Below are 27,648 nucleotides of genomic sequence, written 5' to 3'. Positions count from 1 at the left end.
GAAATATGTCCAAGACCTCATGATTCTCTACAAACACTGCTAGTTGCTCTGCTACAACTTTTTCTAAAATTTTTGATATGTATGGCAATTTGGAAATTGGCCTATAATTTTTGTCCAGCAGAGCAGTGACATCATGTAATGACACAGGTTTAAAGGAGGACCAAGTATGAGTAGGAGACAGATCAGAGACAGCGTTGAGAACAGTTGATGGAGAAATGCTAGACCTAATATCCCTGATCTTATTAACAAAGAAATGAAGGAAATCATTGCTGTCCGCTTTAGAAAACACAGGGACTTGGGGGGTAGTGGGAGAACCATAGAGTGAATAGTATCAAGTAGGATTTTGGAATTTTCCTTATTTGAGGATATTAACTGGGAGAAATATTGAGTTCTGGCAGTTCTCAACATTTCGTTTAAGGAGGCCTGTGCACCTCGAGACGAGTTGATTTCCATAAATGCTCTACCTTTCGACAGTTTCTTCTGAAACTCTGGATAGAATCGTTTATCCAAGGACAATACTTCTTACGGGAAATAATGTTAGATTTCACAGGTGCCACTTCGTCTAAAATAACTAAAGAATGACTATTAAAAGACTGAATAAGAACATCAGCATCATTGCATCCCGGCAGTAAACAAGGATCAAATGAGGCAGAAAACTTTTCAACAGCATCCTGAGTAATAATCTGCCTTTGGGCCTTAGTTTTGGGGGGCGGGAAGTCCCGAGGAAAGTTGAAGTCAAAGCGTACACAGCTGTGTAGTTAAGTTAAAAGAGTCAGTGATGGATAGAAAATCAGCAGCCTTGTTACAGGTGACATCATCAATATGAAGGTTGAAATCTCCAATAATTAAAACCTTCTCCAATTTGATAACAGACAATAAAAATTCAGTAAAATCAGTGAGAAAGGGGCCAGCAACAACCGTCAGTCATGTGCCACGCGTGTGGCAGTTTGTACAACATGCTGCAAATTAGCGGCTAACCTCCTGTTGCCCAGTTGGTTTGGGTGAAGACCGTCTGACTTGTAAAAAGAATAACGGTTCCAAAATAGGTTGAAATTGTCAATAAAACCAAAATCAAAGTCTCTGCAGGTGGAAAGCAGCCAGGTCTGGAGACTGTGGGCTCGGCTGAACCACTCAGCTCCATTAGGCTAATTGCTGTACAGTTTTTTTTCTGCAGTGAAACCCGGGGACAAAAGTGTGTCTTATTTGAGAATAAAACGCACAAATATAAGCTCTTTAAGTGTTTTGTTACAAATTGCATCTTGGTTTTCGTTCTGTCTGCAAAATACAAATTCCAATAGATTGATAGATTGATAGACTGATAGAGTGGATTGAGGGTCAGATTTAGAGTCGATGGAACCAAGACCAGGTTTGGTCAAGGACGGCCCAAGGCGAAGACTAGAAAACTGACACTCAAAGCATCACAAACAAACAAAATAGTTCAGTATAATAAAAACAGTATCGCAGTGACATGGAACATAAACTACATAAATGTATGTACTTTGCGTAGTTATGTTAAGTATCTAGTAGCAGTACTTTGCGCAGTTGAGTAAAGTCCAAAACGTTACAGAACTATGTTGACCTTTGGTTTCACACGAACAAAAACAGTGGTCTCCTGGTTGAATGTCCATGTTTGTTTGACCCATCCACCACCCCCCACTCATGCTTTAAATGGACTTTCTTTCTCTTTATACTAAATTCATGTGTTTACCATGACAACTGATTCTCACTGACTTTGAACTGGCATTGTTTTGTGTTTGCAAGCATATAATTTTACCACATTTTGTGCCCTCCAGCACGTAATGTGTTGGTAAGACTCTGTGACCATTTCATATATGAGACCAGTTTAATACAGTCTGATACACTCAGCTCCCACTTTGACACCTTTCCCTCCTTAAATGTTTAAGATTTGAGATTTGTTTATTTTTTAAGAAAATGGGACAATATGCATTAATGGACATTTACATGCAAATGCACGAGATTATAGCCAGGTGGCTAATTTCCATCTCCAGTCCCATTGGCAGGTTGGTGTCGAACACAAAATCAGTAACGCCAACAAAAGAAAATTAAATACACGGAGAAGAACAACATAAGGACAACATAGTAAACCACAAAACACACACACAGGCAAAGAGCTGGGCGACCATAGAAATTTCAGTCCAATTACAAAGTGCAGGTTTAGTGAGTGTGGGGGGTCCCAAGATCTCGTAAAAAAACAACAACCCACAAACATTGTTTTTCTTGCATGCCTTACGGTGAACAAAGAATCCAATCAAGATGGTGGCTTGCATGTAACAATGTGCTCTCCAGTCACAGTGTTATCACAGCTCACCGTTATCCTTTCATACCAGCAACTATTGCACTCGTTCTTAAAAACAGATTCTTTAAATGTCCCCAGGGTGAGCTCAGAGCTCAGTAAAACTCTTTTCTCATTCACCCTGGGCAAGGAATGAGCTTCAAAATGTTGTTACCTTACAAACACTACCTTCCTTAAACACTTACAAAGGCTCTTTAAAACTTCCCTGAAGGAAACATGAGTGCTTTACACAGTCCATGACCTCAGTGGGATGTGTATGAATGTCTTCTGTCTGGCCTGTATGTCCCTCCTCTTTCACTATTTTCCCTTGTGTTGCTTTATGTATTGTATGTGTTTTACTGAGTGACATGGCAAAATTTTTAAACTGAAACTGATTATATTGAGTGTGCTGCCATCTTGACCAGGACTCCCTGGCAGAAGAGATCTTGTATCTGGATGGGACACTTCCTGGCTCTACAAAAATGAATAAAATACAAAAAAAGGTGAACATTCTTGGTGAATTGAATTAATAGTCAACAGTATTTGACAACAGCAAAATTATATCAAATCATCAATTTACAAACTCTCACACAACTCGTACAGTATAATCCAAGACTCATTCATCCAGTCATATGCTCAGGGCCTCACAAACACAGACATTTTTTCTAAAACATATTATCTGAGGTATAGATGGAGGTAAACAACTCCTTTTGTCATTTAGTTTGAAGGACGTATTTCAGACCTTCCTCTTACTTTTGTTGCTGATTATAATTAATTATGAAGAATAAAATATCTGGAATTATTCACTTGACAGTATGTTATTTCTAAGCATTAAAGCAGCAGCAGCAGCAGCAGCAGCAGAGACATCACACAGTCAGTGGGTTGAAACTAAACAACAGTGTGGGATGTGTTGCACTTTGATTTGTTGACCAGCATCCAAACTGATAAGCCTTAAAAAGAAAAAGGCATAAGCAGATGTGATGACATTCATCAAGATAAGTCAGTGTATATAAAAGCTGATGATTTCTCCTGTTCAGCACCTCCGCACAGGAAGACCACAGGCTGACACTGAGGAAGAAGAAGACAAGATCATTCTTCAGCAGGTTTGCTACCACTCTCCTCTCTTTGCTCTCTCTACATCTTCTCTCCTTCCTCTGCTGGACTCACTTCCACTGCTCTGTTCACTTCAGCTCCCTTCAGGATTATCAGTCATCTGTCTCTTTCCTTTTAGAGCTCAACCATCATCTCCACCACCAACATGCAGACTGTGTCTCTACTCTTTTGCATCATGATAGCTGTGGCTACAGCTGATGGTGAGTATCAGTGTTAAACCTTCCTCTGTTTAGTTTGAACTACAGTACAGGTATAGATCCATGTGTAGACACACTGTATGTATCTGAGAACATGCTAAGAAACATGTGATTAATAACTGTGAAAACTGAAATCAGCTGTTGTCACCTGCCTCAATGAAACAAAGAGCAAAGCTTCTATAAACACACTGATGTGACCAGAGCCAAAGTCAACAGATCAAAGAGGAGGGGGCTCGTCTTGATGACCTCCTGCCCTCACACTCTGCAGCTACACTTCTGTTTGCTGCTAAATGACACAATGTTATGACATCACTCACAATACTGTTTGTCAACCCAGATGCTGCAGCTCCTGCAACTGATGCTCCTGCAGCTCATGCAACTGACGCTCCTGCAGCTCATGCAACTGATGCTCCTGAAGCTCATGCAACTGATGCTCCGGCTCCTGCAACTGACGCTCCTGTAGCTCCTGCAACTGACGCTCCAGCTCCTGCAACTGACGCTCCTGTAGCTCCTGCAACTGACGCTCCGGCTCCTGCAACTGACGCTCCTGTAGCTCCTACTTGTCGCGATGGTTGGCACGAGTTTGAAGGTCGCTGTTTCCAGTACGTTCCGAGAGGATTGAGCTGGGCTGCAGCTGAGGTAATCAGGATGTTTTGGATTCATTGAAACATTTCTGCACCAGTTTTAATTTGCTGATATTGACTTGCACAGCTGATTATTCAGCATTTTACTCTGACTTGGTGTCTCCAGGTTCCTCTGGTTATTTATTACACTGAAATATGTACACCTTTCATTTTCATTTGCTTTCAATGACATGCTGCATTCAAAAGGTTGCAGATCAGATTTGGACCAAATATGGTGAAAATGTAAGAAGTTGGAAAAACATTTAAACTAGAAAATGTGTTTAAGTGGAAAGGGGTGGGGCCTAAACATTTGATTTGACTAGAACCAAATAATTCAGTAAACAAAACTTTTGCTTTTGTGTTTGGCAGTTATGGAGTTATGAGTTGAAACATTAAGAACAGGAATCTCATCACTTTCACAGATATTTGGTCACAAACCAAAGTATACGACAAATTAAAATGTTGACCTGATGATGGCACTAGATGAAAAGTGCAAGGATCACCAAAGTTATTACAATTCATTTTGAGGGGAACATGAATGTCTGAGTCACATTTATTCACAGTCCATCTGATAGTTTGGAGATTTCAGTCAAAGTCACGGACATGCTGCCTCTGAAGAAAAGTCAGAGGATTCATTGACCTGCTGGTGGCGCTACAGGAATCCACAGCTAGCATTGCTAATGATCAAGTAAATGTGACCCAAGACAAATCCTTCAAATTAAATCTGCCAGCGTAGCAGAGACAACAGAACAACAGTGAAGTTAAACACTGCAAAACTTCCATGTTTGAAAACTGGAGTAGTCTTCCATTACCTCTTCTACAAAAATTAACTACAACCAGCTCAATATCTGAGCCAAACCTCCACCCCTCTGTTGGTGAAGGAGACAAGCAAATGTACAGTATTAGAGTCAGGGCCGGCCCAAGCCTCCATGGGGCCCTAAGCAAAATTTGATTTTGGGGCCCCCTATTACTGCCAATAATACTGATTATTGATCATTCACACACCTTCTGTACGTTATTTCATGTTCTACTCTGTCATCACTTGTAAAACTAGATGTGAGAACTTTTTGTTGTAGTTAGATTGTAATCCACAGTGATGAAGGCCATGGAAGCAGACAACAGATTTGCAAACTTGCTGAAAAATCAGCAACTCCCCCTACTGGCCACACAGAGAATGCAAACATACCTTTATCTTGTCTTTTTTTTCTCCTCTTCCTCTTTCTTCCTTTTTCTTTTTTCTGCCCCTGAAAGGTATGTCCTTTGTTGCGACATGATTATAAGTTAATTTATTAATGCAAAAACATATTGCTAGCAAACATCACCGCATGTGTAATTAATGTTAGTTGTTATTAAACATTTGCTATCAAACGTTGTTATCAAAAACGTTGTTTTGATGCCAAAAAGCGACCCAGAATATATACACTGAGAATCAACTTATTCAAAGTATTACACAAACACACAAACGTTAGCTTGAATAGTAAGCTATCTAACCTTCCACTGAAAAGAGAAATGTCTCTAGTTTTGAACTAACGTTAGCTAGCTAATTTGCTATCATAGGCTAACGTAGTTGGAACAAAATATCAACAATAATTAGGGACTTTCCTAATTTGAGGAGACTTTTCAAAATCTCCGTGACACCAAACGTTACATTAGCAAGACATGCAAACATACCTTTATCTTGTCGTTTTTTTCTCCTCTTCCTCTTTCTTCCTTTTTCTTTTTTCTGCCCCTGAAAGGTATGTCCTTTGTTGCGACATTATTAGGCCTTCCACCTGCTCCTAGCTCTTTGGATGCGCAGTGCGCACTGCACGGCTGGATGCACACGTTACTAGCGGAGCTCTGACATTTAGAGCAGAGAGGCCGTAGGAAACTACACTCTGTTAACATAATATTGTCTTTTTGTACAACAACGTACATTTGATAATATATGAATCATCATCACTCACACATGGAAAAAAATAATTAATTTTTTATTTTTTCAAGTGAATTGCTCTTAGGAGCCCCCCTAGTGATCACGGGGCCCTAAGCAGGTGCTTAGTTCTCTTATGCCTTGGCCCAGCTCTGATTAGAGTGCAGCTTCACATCTGGTCTGTGTCCGTCTGTCTGCCCTGCAGAAAAACTGCAAGAACTCGAAGTCACACCTTGCATCAGTGCACAATCACCACGAGTATCAGTTCATTCAGACGATGATACGGACAATCACTCAGAGTAATGGTGAAGCCTGGATTGGAGGCTCTGACTGCCAGCAGGTAAGTTGTCACTACAACAGGTCTGATTACTGATAGGACGCAACTTTTTTAGTAAATCTTTTCTGTTCTCTTCTTTCAGAAAGACACTTGGCTCTGGAGTGATGGCAGTATTTTCTTCTGGACATTCTGGTGTGCAGGGCATCAGAGTACTTCAGGCTGTCTTCAGATGAATCATGGAGGTATATATCAACATTTTAATTACCCTGATGTCTGAACAGAGTCAGAGTTAAAAACAAAAAAAGAGCGTCTTAAATAAATAATAATAAATAACAGTGTTGTCTGGTAGCATCTGAAGGGTGATAAACAACACAAACTGTTAAGCAACATGTGGAATTTACCAAATCATTTGACATTTTGCAAAACTGTTTTTACATTTTGTGTTGTTTTCATGACTGTGTCCAGTATACACATAGCTTCCTGCTCTGTGCTCCTAAAAAATTCAGCCTTCAGTGTCGCTGATGTTCTTTTTGTAGGGGAACTGAAGCTGTGACTGACTCATGTGTTTCTTGTGTTCACAGGTGAAGATTGTTGGCATGAAGATCAGTGTTCCTCCACACTGCCATCTGTCTGTGCCTACAGCCTGTAGTAGCTCCTGTGCTGACACACAGAGACATGTTGGACCAACTACACACACAAACATCTGCTGTAGGAGTAACAGTGTGTTTGTCTCTGTGCCATCAGTCTCATGCTTAATCACATCTTTGATTCTCTGTTTGGCTGTAACGCTACTGAAGGGACGAAGCGACAAGAGACGTAAACAGGAGCTGGACTTCCTCTTTGTTCTTCAATGAGAGGAGACTGAATGTGTTATGAAACGAATGCTTTAGCACAAACCAATTTATGATGCACAATTAAAAAGCTGGAGTGTTAAACAGGCTGGTCTCAGATTCTTTTCTTCAATCTAATCTCTTTAACTTTCATCTAAAACAGCAGATTTTGTGCAATATCAATGTCACAAAAAAGACACATCTTAATATTTTCAAAGGGCCCCATAATGCATCTAATATCCCTGATCAAAGTCCTGAGATAGGGCCGAAACCTTCTGACAAACAGTAATAGGTGTTTGATTGATTGATCGCTTGACTGATAATTATTTTGAACATGTAAAACAACAAAATAAAACAAACCAAAACAACAATCATTGAAATGGACAGTAACCTATGCAACAGACTCACTGAATATATTCAGTAACACTTTCTGTGAAGACCACATCTATAATGCATTTATAATGCTCTATGACCACACTCATGAGCACACATAATGCTTACTGATGCATTATATCGGCAGTCATAAAACATCATAGATGTGACTTGAACTACAAGCATCAAGTGTTTTATGAATGCTCTTGAGCAGTTATAACCAAGAGGGTGGCTTCCATGAGCTTATAATGAATTATGACCACCTAAACTCACCTGTACACACACATCAACAATCAACTGCAGTAAGGACTCATAGTACGCTAAGACAGTCCATGCTGTATCATAAGTATTATTGTATGTGTTAAGTAAAGTGAAGGACATAATGATGCATCTATGAACACTGCTCAAAAAAACAAAGGCAACACTTTTCTTGATGGACACATTATTCAAGTTAAAAATCTTTTCTGATGTACATTTGTTGAGAACAAAATGACATAATGGTCAGTGGAAACCAAAATCATCAATCCACTGAGAGCTGGATTTAAAACCACACACACACACACACACACACACACACACACACACAGTGAGTTTCTGGACAGTCTATGGTGGTACTTTTGCGGCATTACATAGCATAGATGCTGAGATGGATTTACGTCAGGGGAATGAGAGGCCAGTCAATGGTATGAATGCCTTCATCATCCAGGAACTGCCTACACACTCTGGCCACATGAGGCCGGGTCCTGCACCAGGAGGAACCCAGGGCCCACTGCACCAGCGTAAGGTCTGACAGTCACTCTGAGGATTTCATCCTGGTACCTAACAGCAGTCAGGGTACTGTTGGCTCTGACATCGAGGTCTGTGTGACCCTCCAAGGATCTGCCTCCCCAGACCATCACTGACCCACTGTCAAACCGGTCACGCTGGATGATGTCACAGGCAGCATAACGATCACCTCGCCTCTCCAGACTCTTTCATGCCTGTCACATGTGCTCAGTGTGAAGCTGCTCTCATCACAGTGTGCCAATGGCAGACCTGCCAATTCTAGTGTTCTCTGGTGAATGCCAATCGAGCTGCACGGTGCTGGGCTGTGAGCACAGGTCCCACTAGAGGACGTGGGGCCCTCATGCCACCCTCATGGAGTCTGTTTCTAACAGTGTGGTCAGAAACATGCACACCAGTAGCCTGCTGGAGGTCATGTTGTAGGGCTCTGGCAGTGCTCCTCCTGGTCCTCCTCACACAAAGGAGCAGATAGCGGTCCTGCTGCTGGGTTGATGCCCTTCTACGGCCCTGTCCAGCTCTCCTGGTGTAACGGCCGGTCTCCTGGTATCTCCTTCATGCTCTTGAGACTGTGCTGGGAGACACAGCAAACCTTCTTGTGACCTCACATATGGATGTGCCATCCTGGAGGAGCTAGACTATCTGTGCAACCTGATTGGGCTGCGGGTACCATCTCATGCTACCAGTAGTGCCAAGGACACTAGCAGAAGACCAAACTAGAGAAGAATCAGTCAGGAAGGATAAGGAGAGAGCAACTGTCTGTGGACACCACATGTCTTGCTTTTGCCTCTATTGCACCTCTTGTCACTGATTCACAATCACTTCTTAAATGGACAGATTGATATCCCTGAATTTCAAAAAGTGATTTTTACTTTCCAGAATATAATGAATCATGATGTTGGACATTAGTTTAGATTGAATAAAATATTCAGTGTTAAGTAGAATAGATAGAATACTTAGCAACAGCTGTCTGAAAAATTTTAGTGACTAAAGTTAGAGAAAAAAATTTACATTTATTTATTTTAGCAGTTTTGGAATGTGAATGTAACTAAACATGTTCAGTCAAATGCTGTACTTAAGTATAATTTCAATGTACTCAGAACTAAAACATACATATTACATACTTACATATTTCGTAACAAAATGAAGTGCTTGAGAAGGACTAGCACCTAAAGACAAGTTAATGGTAAATTAACTAAAATGGCACCCTAAAATGGTGGCGCCATTTACCTTACTTTACTGACAAGGCTAAACTTGAGCATGCCTGTGCTGCTGTGCATGTAGCTTCTCAATTCACTTGGCACAACGAAAACCCACAAAATACACAATATGAAATCAAACAAAACCAGAATCCTGCAATGTGGACAGAAGGTGAAGGCAAAGTCTGTCACCTTTGCTTTTTACTTTACTTTAATTGCTGCACTGCTCAGTGCAGCTGAACAGCCAGTCAGTTGTGACTGTAGCACCATTTGCTGGTGAGAGGCAGACTGTGCATCCCAATACCCAAACTACCATACTATGTAGTGTGCCAGAAAAATACTTAGTATGTCCGAATACATAGTATGTTGTAGGGGAAATACCTATTTTTGAGAATGTTTGCACTCGTAGTAAAGTTAAAACCTAATGAGGGAAGCGACTAATCAAATGAATAGCTCCGTAAACCAATTATTAATTTGTCAGCACGCTTATCAATAATTAATCAATCTGAATATCTGGGTTATGAATTCTCCATACAGTGATCTTAATTCCTAAGAAATAAACACAGACAACGACGTGGCGATAAATGAAAATTTATTTAAGCTAAATGGGTAACAACTGAATAAATGGATGAGGATAATATGATATAACACAAAATCAACAGTATGTATAAATGGATTAAACAAGAAGTAACGCTCGTGTGAGTTATTTAATTTGGCGATAGTGAGAGAGTATGTTACGATAAATTGGGAACGCAGGGATGCACAAAATATGTATCTAAGGAATCCTAAATTAAGATTAAGATAATTAAATCTCCTATTCGACATCAGCTCTTACCACTGCCCAGCGGGTCACCTGTGAGGAGAATTCGTTGCCTTCCTTCTTAGCAGCGAATCATGCAGACGTTTCTCCTGGAGCCCCGAACTGTCACTTTGTAACTCCCAGACTTTCCAGCAGAATGAAACCGGCTGGCGCACTGTGGAGGGGGGAGCGGTTTGAGCCTGTGATGTCCTGTGGGTGCCCCAACATCGGTTTCCTTACGCTGCAAAAAAGTCTTTGGGTTTAGCACAAGAACCACTGTGGCAAGTGGCTGGCAGCCGCTGGGTTTGATGAATCTTGGGTTGAAGAAGCAGGTCGAAAAGGCACTTGTCTACTTTGTTATAATTACTCACTAATAATAATGGTGAAAACAATATTGTCGGCAGTTCGATATTGTTATCAAAGTTATTATTAACACGCATAAAAATGTTGAAAACACTGGAGATAAAAGAAAACTGGATAAGCAAAACTTAAAAGTTTAAAATAACTTTGATCGTGAGAGCATAAAAGTGTAACTAATACGTAAATACAAGAGAGGCTAAGATACGAAAAAGAAGAAACAATAAGGAAGAGAAGTTAAAAAAAGAGAGCAAGAATACAAGAGAACAAGAAGACAAGAGAGTGTGTGGCCAGTCTGATAAGGCGGTCTTCTTAGTTGTAAAACAGGCTTATTACTTTATTTCAAAAGAAACTTAATGCTTTTTATTATACGAGATCATATACTTTGACATGTTACGCGCAATAGGCACATACTCTTCTTATTATGGTCAAAATCGGTTCTTAACATCCAATTAAAATGAATACAATTATTATACCACGTGTATCAGAAAAGTACATGTATAAACTGCTTCAAATACACACACTCTAGACTAACCTATAGTTGCAACATATAATGAAAAACAAAATGAGGAAACACATATTCATGAAGACAAGTTGATTAATAAACCCAACTATATTTTAACTCTAAACTCTAAATAATATGGGGCTCCTTATGGGAACCCACTTTAACTACCATCACAAGATTGCAGTATGTCTCCATGTCAGATGAGGGATTAAAATCTTATTTTCTTAATTCCCTTAATTTTTGCCTTACGGAAACAAGAAAAACATCATTCAACTAACAAACAAGGACCATGCACATCTGCAACGCCACGACATGGATAAAATGTATAATTTCACTTTCAACAGACAAAGAAGAAACACCAAGAAACATTTGGTAAGAGAGTGGAGGGCGTGATTTCCCCGGGGCAACGCAAATGGACAGGATTTGGTTGAGAGAAAAAGCATTGTCTCACAATAACTAGTGGGTTGTTCATCACCACATTTTGCCCCAAGGCTGGATGCTTTAAGATGGCATCTGAAACTTGAGGGATCCCAAGTGACTTTTTACCTCCTTTTGGCTTAAGGATGGCTGAAAGAAGTTTTTGTCCAGTCGGGGGTAATACAGGGGTGAGTCCTAAGCATCTGACCCCCGGTGGTCTCATGGGTCTTGTTCATTGATAATACTGGTTCAAGGGAAGTCCAGAGAGGCTGTTCCTCTACAATGTTAAGAACTGAACAGCTGTTTGCTTTGGTGATGGTGTGGCTGGTAAGGTTCTAAACAGGAAATGCCTTTCAAGATGGCTTTGTGAGTGCATCTCCCAAGCCTACAGGCAGGCTGGGACCCTCCTACTGTGGTCCATGTGCACTCCACAGGTGAAATGGCAGTGTCAGTGGCCTTGGGGTGAGTGTGGAGGACATATGTACGGTGGTAGCATGGTCTAAACCCTGCCCACTTATATGGTGCTACCTCTTGGACATGTCAAGCTCCTTTTCAGGTCTGTGCTCACTCACACTCAATGACAATGATGATGTAGTCAGCTGTGTTCCACCTGACTCCCCTCTTAGGCCAAAGATCCACCCAGGTTGGTTGCTTACCACTTCAGATGGCTGGGGCCCCCCTTGCCCACTACCCTTTAGCCCTTGGCCCTACCCCTAGCCCTTGCCCCCTACCCCTTGGCCCTTGGCCCTACCCCTAGCCCTTACCCCCTACCCCTTGGCCCTACCCCTAGCCCTTGCCCACTACCCCTTAGCCCTTGGCACTACCCCTAGCACTTGGCCCTACCCCTAGCCCTTGGCCCTACCCCTAGCCCTTGCCCACTACCCCTTAGCCCTTGGCCCTACCCCTAGCCCTTGCCCACTACCCCTTAGCCTTTGCCCACTACCCCTTAGCCCTTGGCCCTACCCCTAGCCCTTGCCCACTACCCCTTAGCCCTTGGCCCTACCCCTAGCCCTTGCCCACTACCCCTTAGCCTTTGCCCACTACCTCTTGGCCCTTGGCCCTACCCCTAGGCCTTGCCCACTACCCCTTGGCCCCTACCCCATGAAGCAACGAGGGGTAGGGGTTAAAATCTTTCCCTAGGAATTGGGACACTACTCACTACGTCACCGCGTCGGTTGTTCATGCATACATAACTATTTCAAACAGGAAGCCATGAGCCATCTACATTTCCAACCGGCATCTAAAATGGAGTCTCCGGTTGAGTTCATCCTACCGATCGCGTTTGTGGTATTCATCATGCTTTGTTTGATGAACGACAGATGATGACATGATATGTACGACAGGGGACTTCTGCTAGCTAGCTAGCTAACATTACGAAGCAGCATAGTTATAGTAGCTGGTGTTATCATAATGTGATAACCATCAACCACCAATGTAATGCAATAACTTATATTACAAAAGCATTAAGAGGGAAATTCAAACTGCAGAGACGAAAAGACACCAACCAATTATATCTAAATATAGTCATATTGTCATTAGCTTCAGATGACTGTATTTAAGGTTTCAACCCCATCTCAGGGCCTTCATCAGGAAGGTTAGATGTTCAAGCTTAAAGACACTTCCAACACGTTTTTTGGGACCTTTGAAAACAGGCAGATTGTTGTGAGGATGTATCATTTTTTTGTGACAGTACAGACTGTATTATTACCACATGACCTGAAAGTTGTGCAACACCATTATGAAAGTATAAAATCTGCTGTTTTAGATGAAACTTAAAGAGATTAGATTGAAGAAAAGAATCTGAGACCAGCCTGTTTAATGCTCCAGCTTTTTAATTGTGCATCATAAATTGGTTTGTGCTAAAGCGTTCGTTTCATAACACATTCAGTCTCCTCTTATTGAAGAACAAAGAGGAAGTCCAGCTCCTGTTTACGTCTCTTGTCGCTTCGTCCCTTCAGCAGCGTTACAGCCAAACAGAGAATCAAAGATGTGATTAAGCATGAGACTGATGGCACAGAGACAAACACACTGTTACTCCTACAGCAGATGTTTGTGTGTGTAGTTGGTCCAACATGTCTCTGTGTGTCAGCACAGGAGCTACTACAGGCTGTAGGCACAGACAGATGGCAGTGTGGAGGAACACTGATCTTCATGCCAACAATCTTCACCTGTGAACACAAGAAACACACGAGTCAGTCACAGCTTCAGTTCCCCTACAAAAGGAACATCAGCGACACTGAAGGCTGAATTTTTTAGGAGCACAGAGCAGGAAGCTATGTGTATACTGGACACAGTCATGAAAACAACACAAAATGTAAAAACAGTTTTGCAAAATGTCAAGTGATTTGGTAAATTCCACATGTTGCTTAACAGTTTGTGTTGTTTATCACCCTGTCATTATTCATCACCCTTCAGATGTTACCAGGCAACATTGTTATTTAAGACGCTCTTTTTTTGTTTTTAACTCTGACTCTGTTCAGACATCAGGGTAATTAAAATGTTGATATATACCTCCATGATTCATCTGAAGACAGCCTGAAGTACTCTGATGCCCTGCACACCAGAATGTCCAGAAGAAAATACTGCCATCACTCCAGAGCCAAGTGTCTTTCTGAAAGAAGAGAACAGAAAAGATTTACTAAAAAAGCTGCATCCTATCAGTAATCAGACCTGTTGTAGTGATAACTTACCTGCTGGCAGTCAGAGCCTCCAATCCAGGCTTCACCATTACTCTGAGTGATTTTCCGTATCATCGTCTGAATGAACTGATACTCATGGTGATTGTGCACTGATGCAAGGTGTGACTTCGAGTTCTTGCAGTTTTTCTGCAGGGCAGACAGACGGACACAGACCAGATGTGAAGCTGCACTCTAATCAGAGCTGGGCCAAGGCATAAGAGAACTAAGCACCTGTTTAGTGCCCCATGACCACTAGGGGGGCTCCTAAGAGCAATTAACTTGAAAAAATAAAAAATTAATTATTTTTTTCCATGTGTGAGTGATGATGGTGTCACGGAGATTTTGAAAAGTTTCCTCAAATTAGGAAAGTCCCTAATTATTGTTGATATTTTGTTTCAACTACGCTAGCCTATGATAGCAAATAAACTAGCTAACGTTAGTTCAAAACTAGAGACATTTCTCTTTTCAGTGGAAGGTTAGATAGCTTACTATTCAAGCTAACGTTTGTGTGTTTGTGTAATACTTTGAATAAGTTGATTCTCAGTGTATATATTCTGGGTCGCTTTTTGGCATCAAAACAACGTTTTTGATAACAACGTTTGATAGCAAATGTTTAATAACAACTAACATTAATTACAGACGCGGTGACGTTTGCTAGCAATATGTTTTTGCATTAATGAATTAACTTATAATCATGTCGCAACAAAGGACATACCTTTCAGGGGCAGAAAAAAGAAAAAGGAAGAAAGAGGAAGAGGAGAAAAAAAAGACAAGATAAAGGTATGTTTGCATTCTCTGTGTGGCCAGTAGGGGGAGTTGCTGATTTTTCAGCAAGTTTGCAAATCTGTTGTCTGCTTCCATGGCCTTCATCACTGTGGATTACAATCTAACTACAACAAAAAGTTCTCACATCTAGTTTTACAAGTGATGACAGAGTAGAACATGAAATAACTTACAGTAGGTGTGTGAATGATCAATAATCAATATTATTGGCAGTAATAGAGGGCCCCAAAATCAAATTTTGCTTAGGGCCCCATGGAGGCTTGGGCCGGCCCTGACTCTAATACTGTACATTTGCTTGTCTCCTTCACCAACAGAGGGGTGGAGGTTTGGCTCAGATATTGAGCTGGTTGTAGTTAATTTTTGTAGAAGAGGTAATGGAAGACTACTCCAGTTTTCAAACATGGAAGTTTTGCAGTGTTTAACTTCACTGTTGTTCTGTTGTCTCTGCTACGCTGGCAGATTTAATTTGAAGGATTTGTCTTGGGTCACATTTACTTGATCATTAGCAATGCTAGCTGTGGATTCCTGTAGCGCCACCAGCAGGTCAATGAATCCTCTGACTTTTCTTCAGAGGCAGCATGTCCGTGACTTTGACTGAAATCTCCAAACTATCAGATGGACTGTGAATAAATGTGACTCAGACATTCATGTTCCCCTCAAAATGAATTGTAATAACTTTGGTGATCCTTGCACTTTTCATCTAGTGCCATCATCAGGTCAACATTTTAATTTGTCGTATACTTTGGTTTGTGACCAAATATCTGTGAAAGTGATGAGATTCCTGTTCTTAATGTTTCAACTCATAACTCCATAACTGCCAAACACAAAAGCAAAAGTTTTGTTTACTGAATTATTTGGTTCTAGTCAAATCAAATGTTTAGGCCCCACCCCTTTCCACTTAAATACATTTTCTAGTTTAAATGTTTTTCCAACTTCTTACATTTTCACCATATTTGGTCCAAATCTGATTTGCAACCTTTTGAATGCAGCATGTCATTGAAAGCAAATGGAAATGAAAGGTGTACATATTTCAGTGTAATAAATAACCAGAGGAACCTGGAGACACCAAGTCAGAGTAAAATGCTGAATAATCAGCTGTGCAAGTCAATATCAGCAAATTAAAACTGGTGCAGAAATGTTTCAATGAATCCAAAACATCCTGATTACCTCAGCTGCAGCCCAGCTCAATACTCGCGGAACGTACTGGAAACAGCGACCTTCAAACTCTTGCCAACCATCGCGACAAGTAGGACCTTCAGGAACGTCAATTGAACGTTTTCCAGTGTCAGCTGTAGGAGCTTCAGGAGCATCAGTTGCAGGAGCTGCAGCATCTGGGTTGACAAACAGTATTGTGAGTGATGTCATAACATTGTGTCATTTAGCAGCAAACAGAAGTGTAGCTGCAGAGTGTGAGGGCAGGAGGTCATCAAGACGAGCCCCCTCCTCTTTGATCTGTTGACTTTGGCTCTGGTCACATCAGTGTGTTTATAGAAGCTTTGCTCTTTGTTTCATTGAGGCAGGTGACAACAGCTGATTTCAGTTTTCAGTTATTAATCACATGTTTCTTAGCATGTTCTCAGATACATACAGTGTGTCTACACATGGATCTATACCTGTACTGTAGTTCAAACTAAACAGAGGAAGGTTTAACACTGATACTCACCATCAGCTGTAGCCACAGCTATCATGATGCAAAAGAGTAGAGACACAGTCTGCATGTTGGTGGTGGAGATGATGGTTGAGCTCTAAAAGGAAAGAGACAGATGACTGATAATCCTGAAGGGAGCTGAAGTGAACAGAGCAGTGGAAGTGAGTCCAGCAGAAGAAGGAGAGAAGATGTAGAGAGAGCAAAGAGAGGAGAGTGGTAGCAAACCTGCTGAAGAATGATCTTGTCTTCTTCTTCCTCAGTGTCAGCCTGTGGTCTTCCTGTGCGGAGGTGCTGAACAGGAGAAATCATCAGCTTTTATATACACTGACTTATCTTGATGAATGTCATCACATCTGCTTATGCCTTTTTCTTTTTAAGGCTTATCAGTTTGGATGCTGGTCAACAAATCAAAGTGCAGCACATCCCACACTGTTGTTTAGTTTCAACCCACTGACTGTGTGATGTCTCTGCTGCTGCTGCTGCTGCTGCTGCTGCTGCTGCTTTAATGCTTAGAAATAACATACTGTCAAGTGAATAATTCCAGATATTTTATTCTTCATAATTAATTATAATCAATTTGTAATCAATCATAATTTAATTAGTCAACTGAGCAGCAAGCAGAGAAAGGGCTGAAATACGTAGTGGAAGATGAATGTTACATTTATTGGTTATTATCAGTGAGTCATCCAAACTAAAAGTTGTTTGTTTTGTGAACAGATAACCTCCATCTATACCTCATATAATATGTTTTAGCAGAATGCCTGTTTGTGAGACTTGGATTTGACTGCATGAGTTGTGTGAATGGATGTTTTGATATATTTTGCTGTTGTAAAATGATGATGCCTTTTACTTCAGTTCACCAAGAATGTTCACCTTTTTTGGATTCTTTATTCACTGTAAGGCATTTGAGAAAGAGTATTGATGCTGAGTATTGATATACAAATTAACATGTGGGAGCAGAAGTATTCCTTTGAGATCTGGGAACCCTTCATTGAACATATTGGGAGGGAGTCGTGTTGTCAGAAATCTCACTTTATGAATACTAATTCTGAATATTCAAAACGGCTTCAGTTCTGACTTTCCACAGTGTTGAGACCAGTGCCGTGCACAGACATTTTGCATGACAGGTGCTCAGGTGTATGTATATACAGTACATTTGTGCGCAGTAATCAGCAGGGAAACGTCAGTCTAGCTTACATATGAGGTGTCTTAATATTTATACAATATGCACACATATTTTGGGTAATTTCTATTTTGCAGACAGAAAAAAACAAGATGCAATTTGTAACACACCACTTAAAGAGCTTATATTTGTGCGTTTTATACTCAAATAAGACACACTTTTGTCCCCAGGTTTCACTGCAGAAAAAAACTACAACACTTAGCCTAATGTCAGTCTCTGGCTAAATTCAAGTGAATCTAATGTTCAGTGATGGGCCTTGATCACACAGAAAAGGCTTTAGCAACTGGAGGCGTGTTTTTTTGTAATAGATTTTAATCAGAATGAAGCTTTTTCCTTGCAGGTTTTGCATTGACATATGCCTCATGTTTCTGTGCTCTAGGCGCCAGCCCGTTTTACCAGAGTGCTCTAAACTAAGTTGAGAAAACTGCAAGTTTTACGTAACAAGTTAATGACAACAAGTTTACAGTTGGTAAACAATGGAGGAGAAACTGGTGGTAGTGGTTGCTGGATACCCAGAGCTATACGACTTTACAAACCCCAGTTAGCACCATCTGAATAGAAAACAGCAGATAAGTGCAGTACTGTAAACGTCCATGATGGAGGAGAAGCTCCTGGACCAACTGGTGGTACTCCCCATGATCCAGCCTCTTTTTTAGGGTCTTATGTACCCACACAGATCTCTGTTTATCTGCTGACAGCCTCTCACCCTCAACCAGAGCTACAGACAGCACCCTCTGCCTCAACATGGCAGCAGCTACATATAAATGACAATAGAATAGAATAAATAATAAAAATAAATAAATGGCACATTGTTTACACAGGAAGGTTAGGGTAAGGAGGTGATGGGGTGGTTGCCTGGCAACAATAAAAAGGGGCAGCAAGTGTTTTTTGCTGGTGGCAGGGTGGTGCGTTTCGGGTTTTGCAACCTGCAAAATGCTTTCTGTAATCGGGGTCTTAGGTGGTACACAAAGGAGGATAAGTTGTTGGTATTGGGGGAACAAGGAGGGGTGGAGGGTGCTTCTCTTTCTCTTCTACTGTTTTTATATGGTATCACACTCTGCTGTAATGCTACTGTTTGTGTCTTTTTAAACTGTAACAAGATACTTTTCCAATCACTTTGTGCCCAGCTTTGCCAACAGGAATGTACTATCTCAGTGAAACAAGACTGAGAGTTCACAGTCATGCTGACAGCTCTGTGAGGCTTCAGATGTTAAAGGGAAATGATTTGAAACTGAATATTCAGACTGTACTGAATGAGAATGAAAAACTAAAATACAAATATTTCTTGCAGGTTGTGAATGAATGGAAATTACGTTACATGTCCCAGGCTGTGTTAAGTTTTGAATTATTGTAAATGATGGATTTGCTCCAACCAACAATCGGGGTAGGAAATCTGGTTCAGGGTCACAGATGCTTAAACAGGCGGGATGTCCTTGTGGTGTTGTAATGTCCACCAACGCCATAACTAAACATGTGGGCTGAAGACTAATATTTCATGTGAGTGTTGCTCCAGTTTACACAGGTCAGTCTTGGACAGCACGTTTACTCCAGATTAAAATCATGCAAAGGCAAAATGATTGGACAGACTTTGGACAGACACATTTTTTAATGATTAAAGTTTAAATTATAGTGTTCATTCAAAGATTAAAACATACAAGGATGGAAGCCATGACGAGAACAAACATGCAACAAAGAAGAATTATATTTAAGTAATGCAGCGTGGGGTGAGCATAGTTCACTGACGGATGTTATATCTGAACGGGTTTGCATTTTATGTGCCCAAACTAGCAACACTTGTGGACATTTCTCAGATAAATGTGGACATAGTATACAGAAAGGACTGGAAGTCATTTGTAGCCCAGTGACCACTAGTTCAATACCTATGGAAGACCCATTGCTGTGATTACGAGACAATAAACAATAAACATTCCTCCAAACTCTCAAACATTAATGATACTTGTGACTCACACCACAACACAGTGTCAGACGTCATAGTGAGCAGCACTGGGGCACCTCAGGGGACGGCCCTGTCTCTAAAATGAATTACTATTATTAGGGATGCACAACAATATCAGTACGTCATCGGCATCGTCCAACATGCTTTTTCTTATTTTGCACAATGAATAAATGAATATTACATACATTAAAAATCATTGTATTTCATATCTCCATCCGCTGGTGAGCCGTCAGGATAAGAGTGTGCATGCATAATATGATGTTAATTCACTATAGTAGAGAAGTGATGATCACTTAAATTAGTTGGGAAAAAAATGGATATATGAATATTGGTATTGGTTATCAGCCAAATGAGTTGGTGTATCTTATCTTACTATAAAATGATGAAAACTCTGTGTGTGTGTGTGTGTGTGTGTGTGTGTGTGTGTGTGTGTGTGTGTGTGTGTGTTCCACGTTTTTCTCCTCACTGACTTGGTCAATCCATGTGAAATTTGGCACAGTGGTAGAGGGTCATGGGAGGATGCCAATGACGCAATATTACATCAATTGGCCAAAGGGGGGCGCTATAGCAACCCATTGAAATGTCAAACTTTGAATGGGCATATCTCATGCCCCGTATGTGGTAGAGACATGAAACTTTGCACAGAGATGCCTCTCCTCATGAGGAACACATTTGCCTCAAGAACCCATAACTTCCGCTTATAGAGATTTTCCACCATTTTGAATTTTTTGAAAAACACTTCAAATGGATCTCTTCCTAGGAAGTTTGAGCGATCTGCATGAAACTGGGTGAACATAATCTAGGGAGCAATATCTAAAGTTCCCTCTTGGCAAAAGTTGGAAAACTTCCTAAAACTGAGCTTCTATAAGGCAATGAATATTGCGGGCGTGGCTCATCACATAAAGGTGTAGAACATCTCAAGGGTTTCACCCATCACCACGCAACTTTGTAGGCATATGACCACACATAATCTGAGGGGACCCCTCCATTATTGAGCCCATCAAACAAAATGGGGGCGCTAGAGAGCTCATTTCTTATCTAGGCCTAACCGCCATATGGATTTTTACTAAACTTGGTAGATATGTAGAACAGGACGCCTCAAGGTGACTGGAGAAATTTAACTCTAATTGGCAACTGGGTGGCGCTATAACAACAGAAAAATGCTTCAAAATGGCTAAAATGCGACCGATCGCTGTGGCTCCCCCTGTGGACCAATGTTGGTGTTGTTTCTAATGTTTGGTATGACTAAGTCATGGTATGGTATGCTGTACATAATCACGGAAACTGTCAGTGTGTCATTCTGTCAGTCAGTCATTCTGTCTGTCCCACGTTTTTCTACTCACTGACGTGGTCAATCTATGTGAAACTGCACATAGGCATTGAGGACTGGCATAGGTAGAAGGTGACAAAGCTACCAATGGCTATGGACGAGTTAATTTCCCTGAGGGAGTCTTCCCAAGGGATTAATAATGTTCTATTTAATCTAATCTAATCTAGTATTGAATATTGTACATTTACAGTAGATGTCCACCATTACATTATATATATATATATATATATATATATATATATATATATATATATATATATATACTATATCCATACAAATCTATGTGACAATGTCCAGAAGTGTTGGCAGTTTGGGCAGATAATGCAAACCTTATCAGACATAAGATCCTCTAATGTACGGGCTTCTCCCTGCAATGATTCTTCTTGGTGGTATGTTTCTACTCATCTGTCTTATTCTTGTATGTTTTAATCTTTGAATAAACACTATAATTTAAATTTTAGTCATTAAAAAGATGTGTCTCCACTGAGCTTGTCCAACCACTTTATCCTTGTGTGACCTTAATCTGCAGTAAACGTGCTGTCCAAGACTGACCTGTGTAAACTGGAGCAACACTCACATGAAATATTAGTCCTCATCCCACATGTTTATTTACAGCGTGGGCAGACAGTGCAAAACTACAAGGACACCTGTCTGTAATGTTTGTGCGTCCATCTCTGTGTGCCAAGTGACAGTGGCCGTGTATCTGTGACCTGAAACCAGATTTCTTCCTGATGGTTGATGGGACAAATCAATCATTTCCAATAACCTTTGAATGCCAACTCATTTCCCTTTAATATCTTGGGATCATCACAGAGCTGTGAGCAAGACTGCAGACTTTCAGTCTTGTTTCACCGAGATCGTACGTTCCTGTTGACAGAGATGGACTCAAATCCATCATAAATTGTCAAATGCATAAAAATATCAGTAATTTGTTTTTTGGAAATACATTCTATTATCACATTTAAGGCATTCAGTGGCCTCAGTATGGGTCTGACCTGCATTAAAAAACATGAGCTCTTCTAGTTTCCCACACCACAGCTTTGAATTTGCCAGTCAGGATATCTTGGAGGCGGAAGGCTACGGATTCAGGGGTGCATGCTGGGTAGTTTCTGTGAGTTGAAGCGACTGTTGACTGACTGAAAGAACAGTCAGTTAAAATGAAACTGGGGGAAATGAATAATGAGGCCATGGTGATGCACTGTTTCTTTCAGATGACAAAGAGACTGGGCATTTAGCCTCTTTCAAGAGCTATAAATGTAAGTGCAGTGGAGTGAGTGATTTTCTGTGATCTCCAGCTTTACAGGCAACCAACTGAACGAGTGCAAAAGACACAGAGCAGCAGCACAGCAGCAGAGTGTGATGCTGAACACAAGTAGAAAAGAAGGCTGTACGATGACTGAAATGTCCACATGTGGAATGAGGGTCAGAAATAGAGTCTGTGAAACCAAGATGGTGGTCAAGGAAGGGCCGAAACGGAGACCGGAAAACTGAAATCCTGGTGGATCAAAGGACAGTGCAGTACAAACAGTACAGTATAATACAGTTGATACTTTTAACTTTCTTACTTTGATTTGTCATAAACATTAACAATGAGAGGAGAGCGAGAAAGCGCAGTTGGTACCACGGTACCGGTGTATCAATCAGGCCTGTGCACAGATAGACTTCAGGTGGTGCTCAGGCCGCTGTTCCTTTGCCTTCTGTCTAAATAAGTGCCCTTTTTGCAAGACATGTTTTTTTCTTTGTTTTAGTCATTTGATATTTACGTTTTTTGTAATTTGGCCCATGGCATCAATTCTTAAAGGTGTTCTTTGCTCGACAACGGCATTCAAGTCGTGTCCCTGCCTCTCCCTCTTCAACTCCCCTTGTGGCAGCCGCACTCAAATCAAGCAGCATCACGTCTCTTCATGCACAGCCCGGTAACAACAACAGTGTTTGGCCTGATGCTCAGCATTGTTTGTTACTGTTGTGAAATTAAACTTCTATTGAAACATCTGAGTAGAGCCAGTCTAACAGACAATACCCACTCTTTACAACAAGTAAGCTAGTCTGACGTCCATCTCATTCCAACTCTTTGTTAGATTGGGAGTCACAAACCGGCCAGTGTGAACAGGAACAGGGTTACGTGTCTTTTTAATCCAAAACTCTTTTTAAAAATAAAGTTTACATCTCCAGTGTTGTGTCTTTGATAATTAATTTAAACAAAATGACATGCAGTTTGGGGCTGCACTGTGTAAAGAGCACAGAGGAGGAGAGGAGGAGTGTGCAGCTACACATCTGTTCTCTGGGATTCTTAAACAATATTTAAAGCTTATTTCGAAGATAACTATAAGAATTAGAGTGCGAATATTTTAAAAAAGAAAGACGGAGAAGAGAATGAGGAGAGTTGGACAAACTGAGAATAGGAGAGCAAAGCAAAAGATTCGAGAATAAAGTAGAGGAGAGGAGAACGCACTTAGCCTGATTGTTGCAGCTGAACATGGGGCAGCTTCATAGTTTGGACGGTAGATTGTTGGTTTGTCATTTTATTTTTCAGACAACAGCGTTTTTCAGTTTTGTGTAAAGATTTCTTGTTTGTGATGGTTATTATGGAGACCAATTCAGTGGATACAGTGTATCATTGTTTTCTTTGTTGGTGCCTGTTATAAATAAATTATAAATGTAGAAAGTGAATGTGTGCATATTGTATAAATATTAAGACACCTCATATGTAAGCTAGACTGACGTTTCCCTGCTGATTACTGCGCACAAATGTACTGTATATACATACACCTGAGCACCTGTCATGCAAAATGTCTGTGCACGGCACTGGTCTCAACACTGTGGAAAGTCAGAACTGAAGCCGTTTTGAATATTCAGAATTGCTATTGATAAAGTGAGATTTCTGACAACACGACTCCCTCCCAATATGTTCAGTGAAGGGTTCCCAGATCTCAAAGGAATACTTCTGCTCCCACATGTTAATTTGTATATCAATACTCAGCATCAATACTCTTTCTCAAATGCCTTACAGTGAATAAAGAATCCAAAAAAGGTGAACATTCTTGGTGAACTGAAGTAAAAGGCATCATCATTTTACAACAGCAAAATATATCAAAACATCCATTCACACAACTCATGCAGTCAAATCCAAGTCTCACAAACAGGCATTCTGCTAAAACATATTATATGAGGTATAGATGGAGGTTATCTGTTCACAAAACAAACAACTTTTAGTTTGGATGACTCACTGATAATAACCAATAAATGTAACATTCATCTTCCACTACGTATTTCAGCCCTTTCTCTTCTGCTTGCTGCTCAGTTGACTAATTAAATTATGATTGATTACAAATTGATTATAATTAATTATGAAGAATAAAATATCTGGAATTATTCACTTGACAGTATGTTATTTCTAAGCATTAAAGCAGCAGCAGCAGCAGCAGCAGCAGAGACATCACACAGTCAGTGGGTTGAAACTAAACAACAGTGTGGGATGTGTTGCACTTTGATTTGTTGACCAGCATCCAAACTGATAAGCCTTAAAAAGAAAAAGGCATAAGCAGATGTGATGACATTCATCAAGATAAGTCAGTGTATATAAAAGCTGATGATTTCTCCTGTTCAGCACCTCCACAGGAAGACCACAGGCTGACACTGAGGAAGAAGAAGACAAGATCATTCTTCAGCAGGTTTGCTACCACTCTCCTCTCTTTGCTCTCTCTACATCTTCTCTCCTTCCTCTGCTGGACTCACTTCCACTGCTCTGTTCACTTCAGCTCCCTTCAGGATTATCAGTCATCTGTCTCTTTCCTTTTAGAGCTCAACCATCATCTCCACCACCAACATGCAGACTGTGTCTACTCTTTTGCATCATGATAGCTGTGGCTACAGCTGATGGTGAGTATCAGTGTTAAACCTTCCTCTGTTTAGTTTGAACTACAGTACAGGTATAGATCCATGTGTAGACACACTGTATGTATCTGAGAACATGCTAAGAAACATGTGATTAATAACTGAAAACTGAAATCAGCTGTTGTCACCTGCCTCAATGAAACAAAGAGCAAAGCTTCTATAAACACACTGATGTGACCAGAGCCAAAGTCAACAGATCAAAGAGGAGGGGGCTCGTCTTGATGACCTCCTGCCCTCACACTCTGCAGCTACACTTCTGTTTGCTGCTAAATGACACAATGTTATGACATCACTCACAATGCTGTTTGTCAACCCAGATGCTGCAGCTCCTTCCTGTCGCAGTCGTTGGTTTAGCGTAGACGGTCGCTGTTTCCAGTACGTTCCGAGAGCATTGAGCTGGTCTGATGCTGAGGTAATCAGGATGTAATTTTATTTGGCTGATGTTGACCTGCACAGCTCCTCTCACTTGGTGTGTTCAGGTTCCTCTTGTTATTTAAAACACTCTGAAATATGTACACCTTTCATTTCCATTGTCTTGCAATGACATGCTGCATTCAAAAGACTGTAAATGTTAAATTCAAGAACACTGCTGAGATGATCAGACTCATGAGAGTAAAATTTGGACCAAATATGGTGAAAATTTAATAAGATGTGAAAAAAACATTTAAACTGTAGAAAATCTGTTCAAGTGGAAAGGGGCAGGGCCTAAACATTTGATTTGACTAGAATGAAGTTATCTATGAAAACAAAACTTTTTTGTGCTTTGCAGTTCAGATGTTATGAGTCAAAACAGTAAGACCAGGATTTCATTACTTTTGCATAGTATATTAAAACAGCTCATGCTGATGTGGTGATGGTGCTACATGAAAAGTCAGAGAATCAGAGATTTCAGTCAATCAAGTAATTGTGACCAAAGACACAACTATCTAATTAAATCTGCCAATGTAGCAGAGACAACAGAACAACAGTGAAGTTAAACATGTGAAACTGTCCATGTTTGAACACTGGAGTAGTCTTCCATTACCTCTTGGACAAATAAAGCAAAATGTAGTGGCAACGTTGCAGAACTGAAAGTCCTTCAGCGTGTAGGAGAACTACTGTGGCCAATGTGAAAACCCTAATGGCCCTCTGTAGAGCCAGTATTTGATTGGTCTGGTCTGGGCTACTGTAGAACAACATGGTGGACTTTGTGGTAGAGGCCTCACTGCACAAGTAGATATAAACATCAGGTTTGAAGGGAACGAAAACACAGCGAGGCTTGTTTTCAGGTGATTATAAACTAATGAAAACACGGTTATGAATATTATATACAAGTTCTGTTAATATACTGCGTCCCTATAAATCCTCCACACTGGACTTAAACTTCAACCAGCAGTCTCTTGCAGGTTGTCTTGCATACAAGCAGGTTTACAGCATTAGAGTGCAGCTTCTCATCAGTATGTGTGTTTGTGTGTGTGTCTGTCCATCTCCCCTGTAGAGAAACTGCCAGAGCCTGAACGCACACCTTGCATCGGTGCACAGTATGAAGGAGTATATTGCCATTCAGACGTACATAAATACTTTAACTCTGAGCAATCCAGAAGCTTGGCTTGGAGGCACTGACTGCCAGGAGGTAATTTATCACTCCAACAGGTCTGATCACTGATTGGATGACACTCTCTAATGACATTATTTCTATTCCGTTTCTCTAGAAAGATACTTGGCTCTGGACTGATGGCAGTGACTTTTCCGCTCTGAACTGGTGCCCAGGTAATCCTGAAGATCTTGTCCCATCTCAGAGTTGTCTGCAGATGAATTCAAAAGGTAAGTCTTAACACATTCTTTGACGTGATGTCTAAACAGAGTTAAAGTTAAAAAGACAAAAAAACGTTAAAGGACAAAAGTGATAAATAATGTTGGCTGTTAAAATCTGACGAATGATGAAAGGATGAAAAAACAATATGTGAATCAAATGACCTGTAACTGTCTCCAGCCACACGGAGCTTCCTCCTCTGTGCTGTGAAAATATCGTCCTTCAGTGCCACTGATGTTCCTTTAGCAGGGAAACCGACTGACTGACTGTGTTTCTTGTGTTCACAGAGGCTAACTGCTGGGCTGACCAGCTCTGCAACTTCACACGCCCATCTGTCTGTGCCTACAGCCTGTAGTAGCTCCTGTGCTGACACACAGAGACATGTTGGACCAGCCACACACACAAACATCTGCTGTAGGAGTAACAGTGTGTTTGTCTCTGTGCCATCAGTCTCATGCTTAATCACATCTTTGATTCTCTGTTTGGCTGTAACGCTGCTGAAGGGACGAAGCGACAAGAGACGTAAACAGGAGCTGGACTTCCTCTTTGTTCTTCAACAAGAGGAGACTGAATGTGTTATGAAACGAACGCTTTGGCACAAACCAATTTATGATGCACAATTAAAAAGCTGGAGCATTAAACAGGCTGGTCTCAGATTCTTTTCTTCAATCTAACCTTTATTACTCTGACCTCAAAAAACAAAGTTTGCACT

General features: G+C 40.8%; 2 protein-coding genes across 3 annotated transcripts; one reads left to right on the top strand and one right to left on the bottom strand.

Moving 5' to 3' along the window:
- The first annotated feature begins 3,246 nt into the window (after positions 1-3,246).
- Positions 3,247-27,577, top strand: LOC125890831 (type-2 ice-structuring protein-like). 2 transcript variants are annotated; one of them, XM_049579654.1, is made up of 6 exons: positions 3,247-3,396; positions 3,525-3,606; positions 3,941-4,242; positions 6,341-6,475; positions 6,555-6,654; positions 6,994-7,347. In XM_049579654.1, the coding sequence occupies exons 1-6, from the start codon at positions 3,313-3,315 to the stop codon at positions 7,059-7,061; spliced, it is 771 nt and encodes a 256-aa protein (XP_049435611.1). In that variant the 5' UTR covers positions 3,247-3,312; the 3' UTR covers positions 7,062-7,347. The 2 variants fall into 2 exon arrangements, with proteins under 2 accessions (XP_049435611.1, XP_049435612.1); XM_049579655.1 differs by lacking the exons at positions 3,941-4,242; positions 6,341-6,475; positions 6,555-6,654; positions 6,994-7,347 and adding exons at positions 25,462-25,556; positions 26,622-26,756; positions 26,836-26,947; positions 27,224-27,577 and having other exon boundaries at positions 3,248-3,396.
- LOC125890832 (type-2 ice-structuring protein-like) lies at positions 13,486-17,155 on the bottom strand. The gene is made up of 6 exons (XM_049579656.1): positions 17,006-17,155; positions 16,796-16,877; positions 16,300-16,463; positions 14,362-14,496; positions 14,183-14,282; positions 13,486-13,839 (listed from the first exon to the last, which is right to left on the bottom strand). The coding sequence occupies exons 1-6, from the start codon at positions 17,087-17,089 to the stop codon at positions 13,772-13,774; spliced, it is 633 nt and encodes a 210-aa protein (XP_049435613.1). The 5' UTR covers positions 17,090-17,155; the 3' UTR covers positions 13,486-13,771.
- Positions 27,578-27,648: the final 71 nt, after the last annotated feature.

This window comes from Epinephelus fuscoguttatus, linkage group LG6 (genome assembly GCF_011397635.1).
Source record: "Epinephelus fuscoguttatus linkage group LG6, E.fuscoguttatus.final_Chr_v1".
Taxonomy (NCBI): domain Eukaryota; kingdom Metazoa; phylum Chordata; class Actinopteri; order Perciformes; family Serranidae; genus Epinephelus; species Epinephelus fuscoguttatus.
The sequence above is the reverse complement of the archived record's forward strand: the minus strand, read 5'-3'. Positions and strand labels throughout refer to the sequence as shown.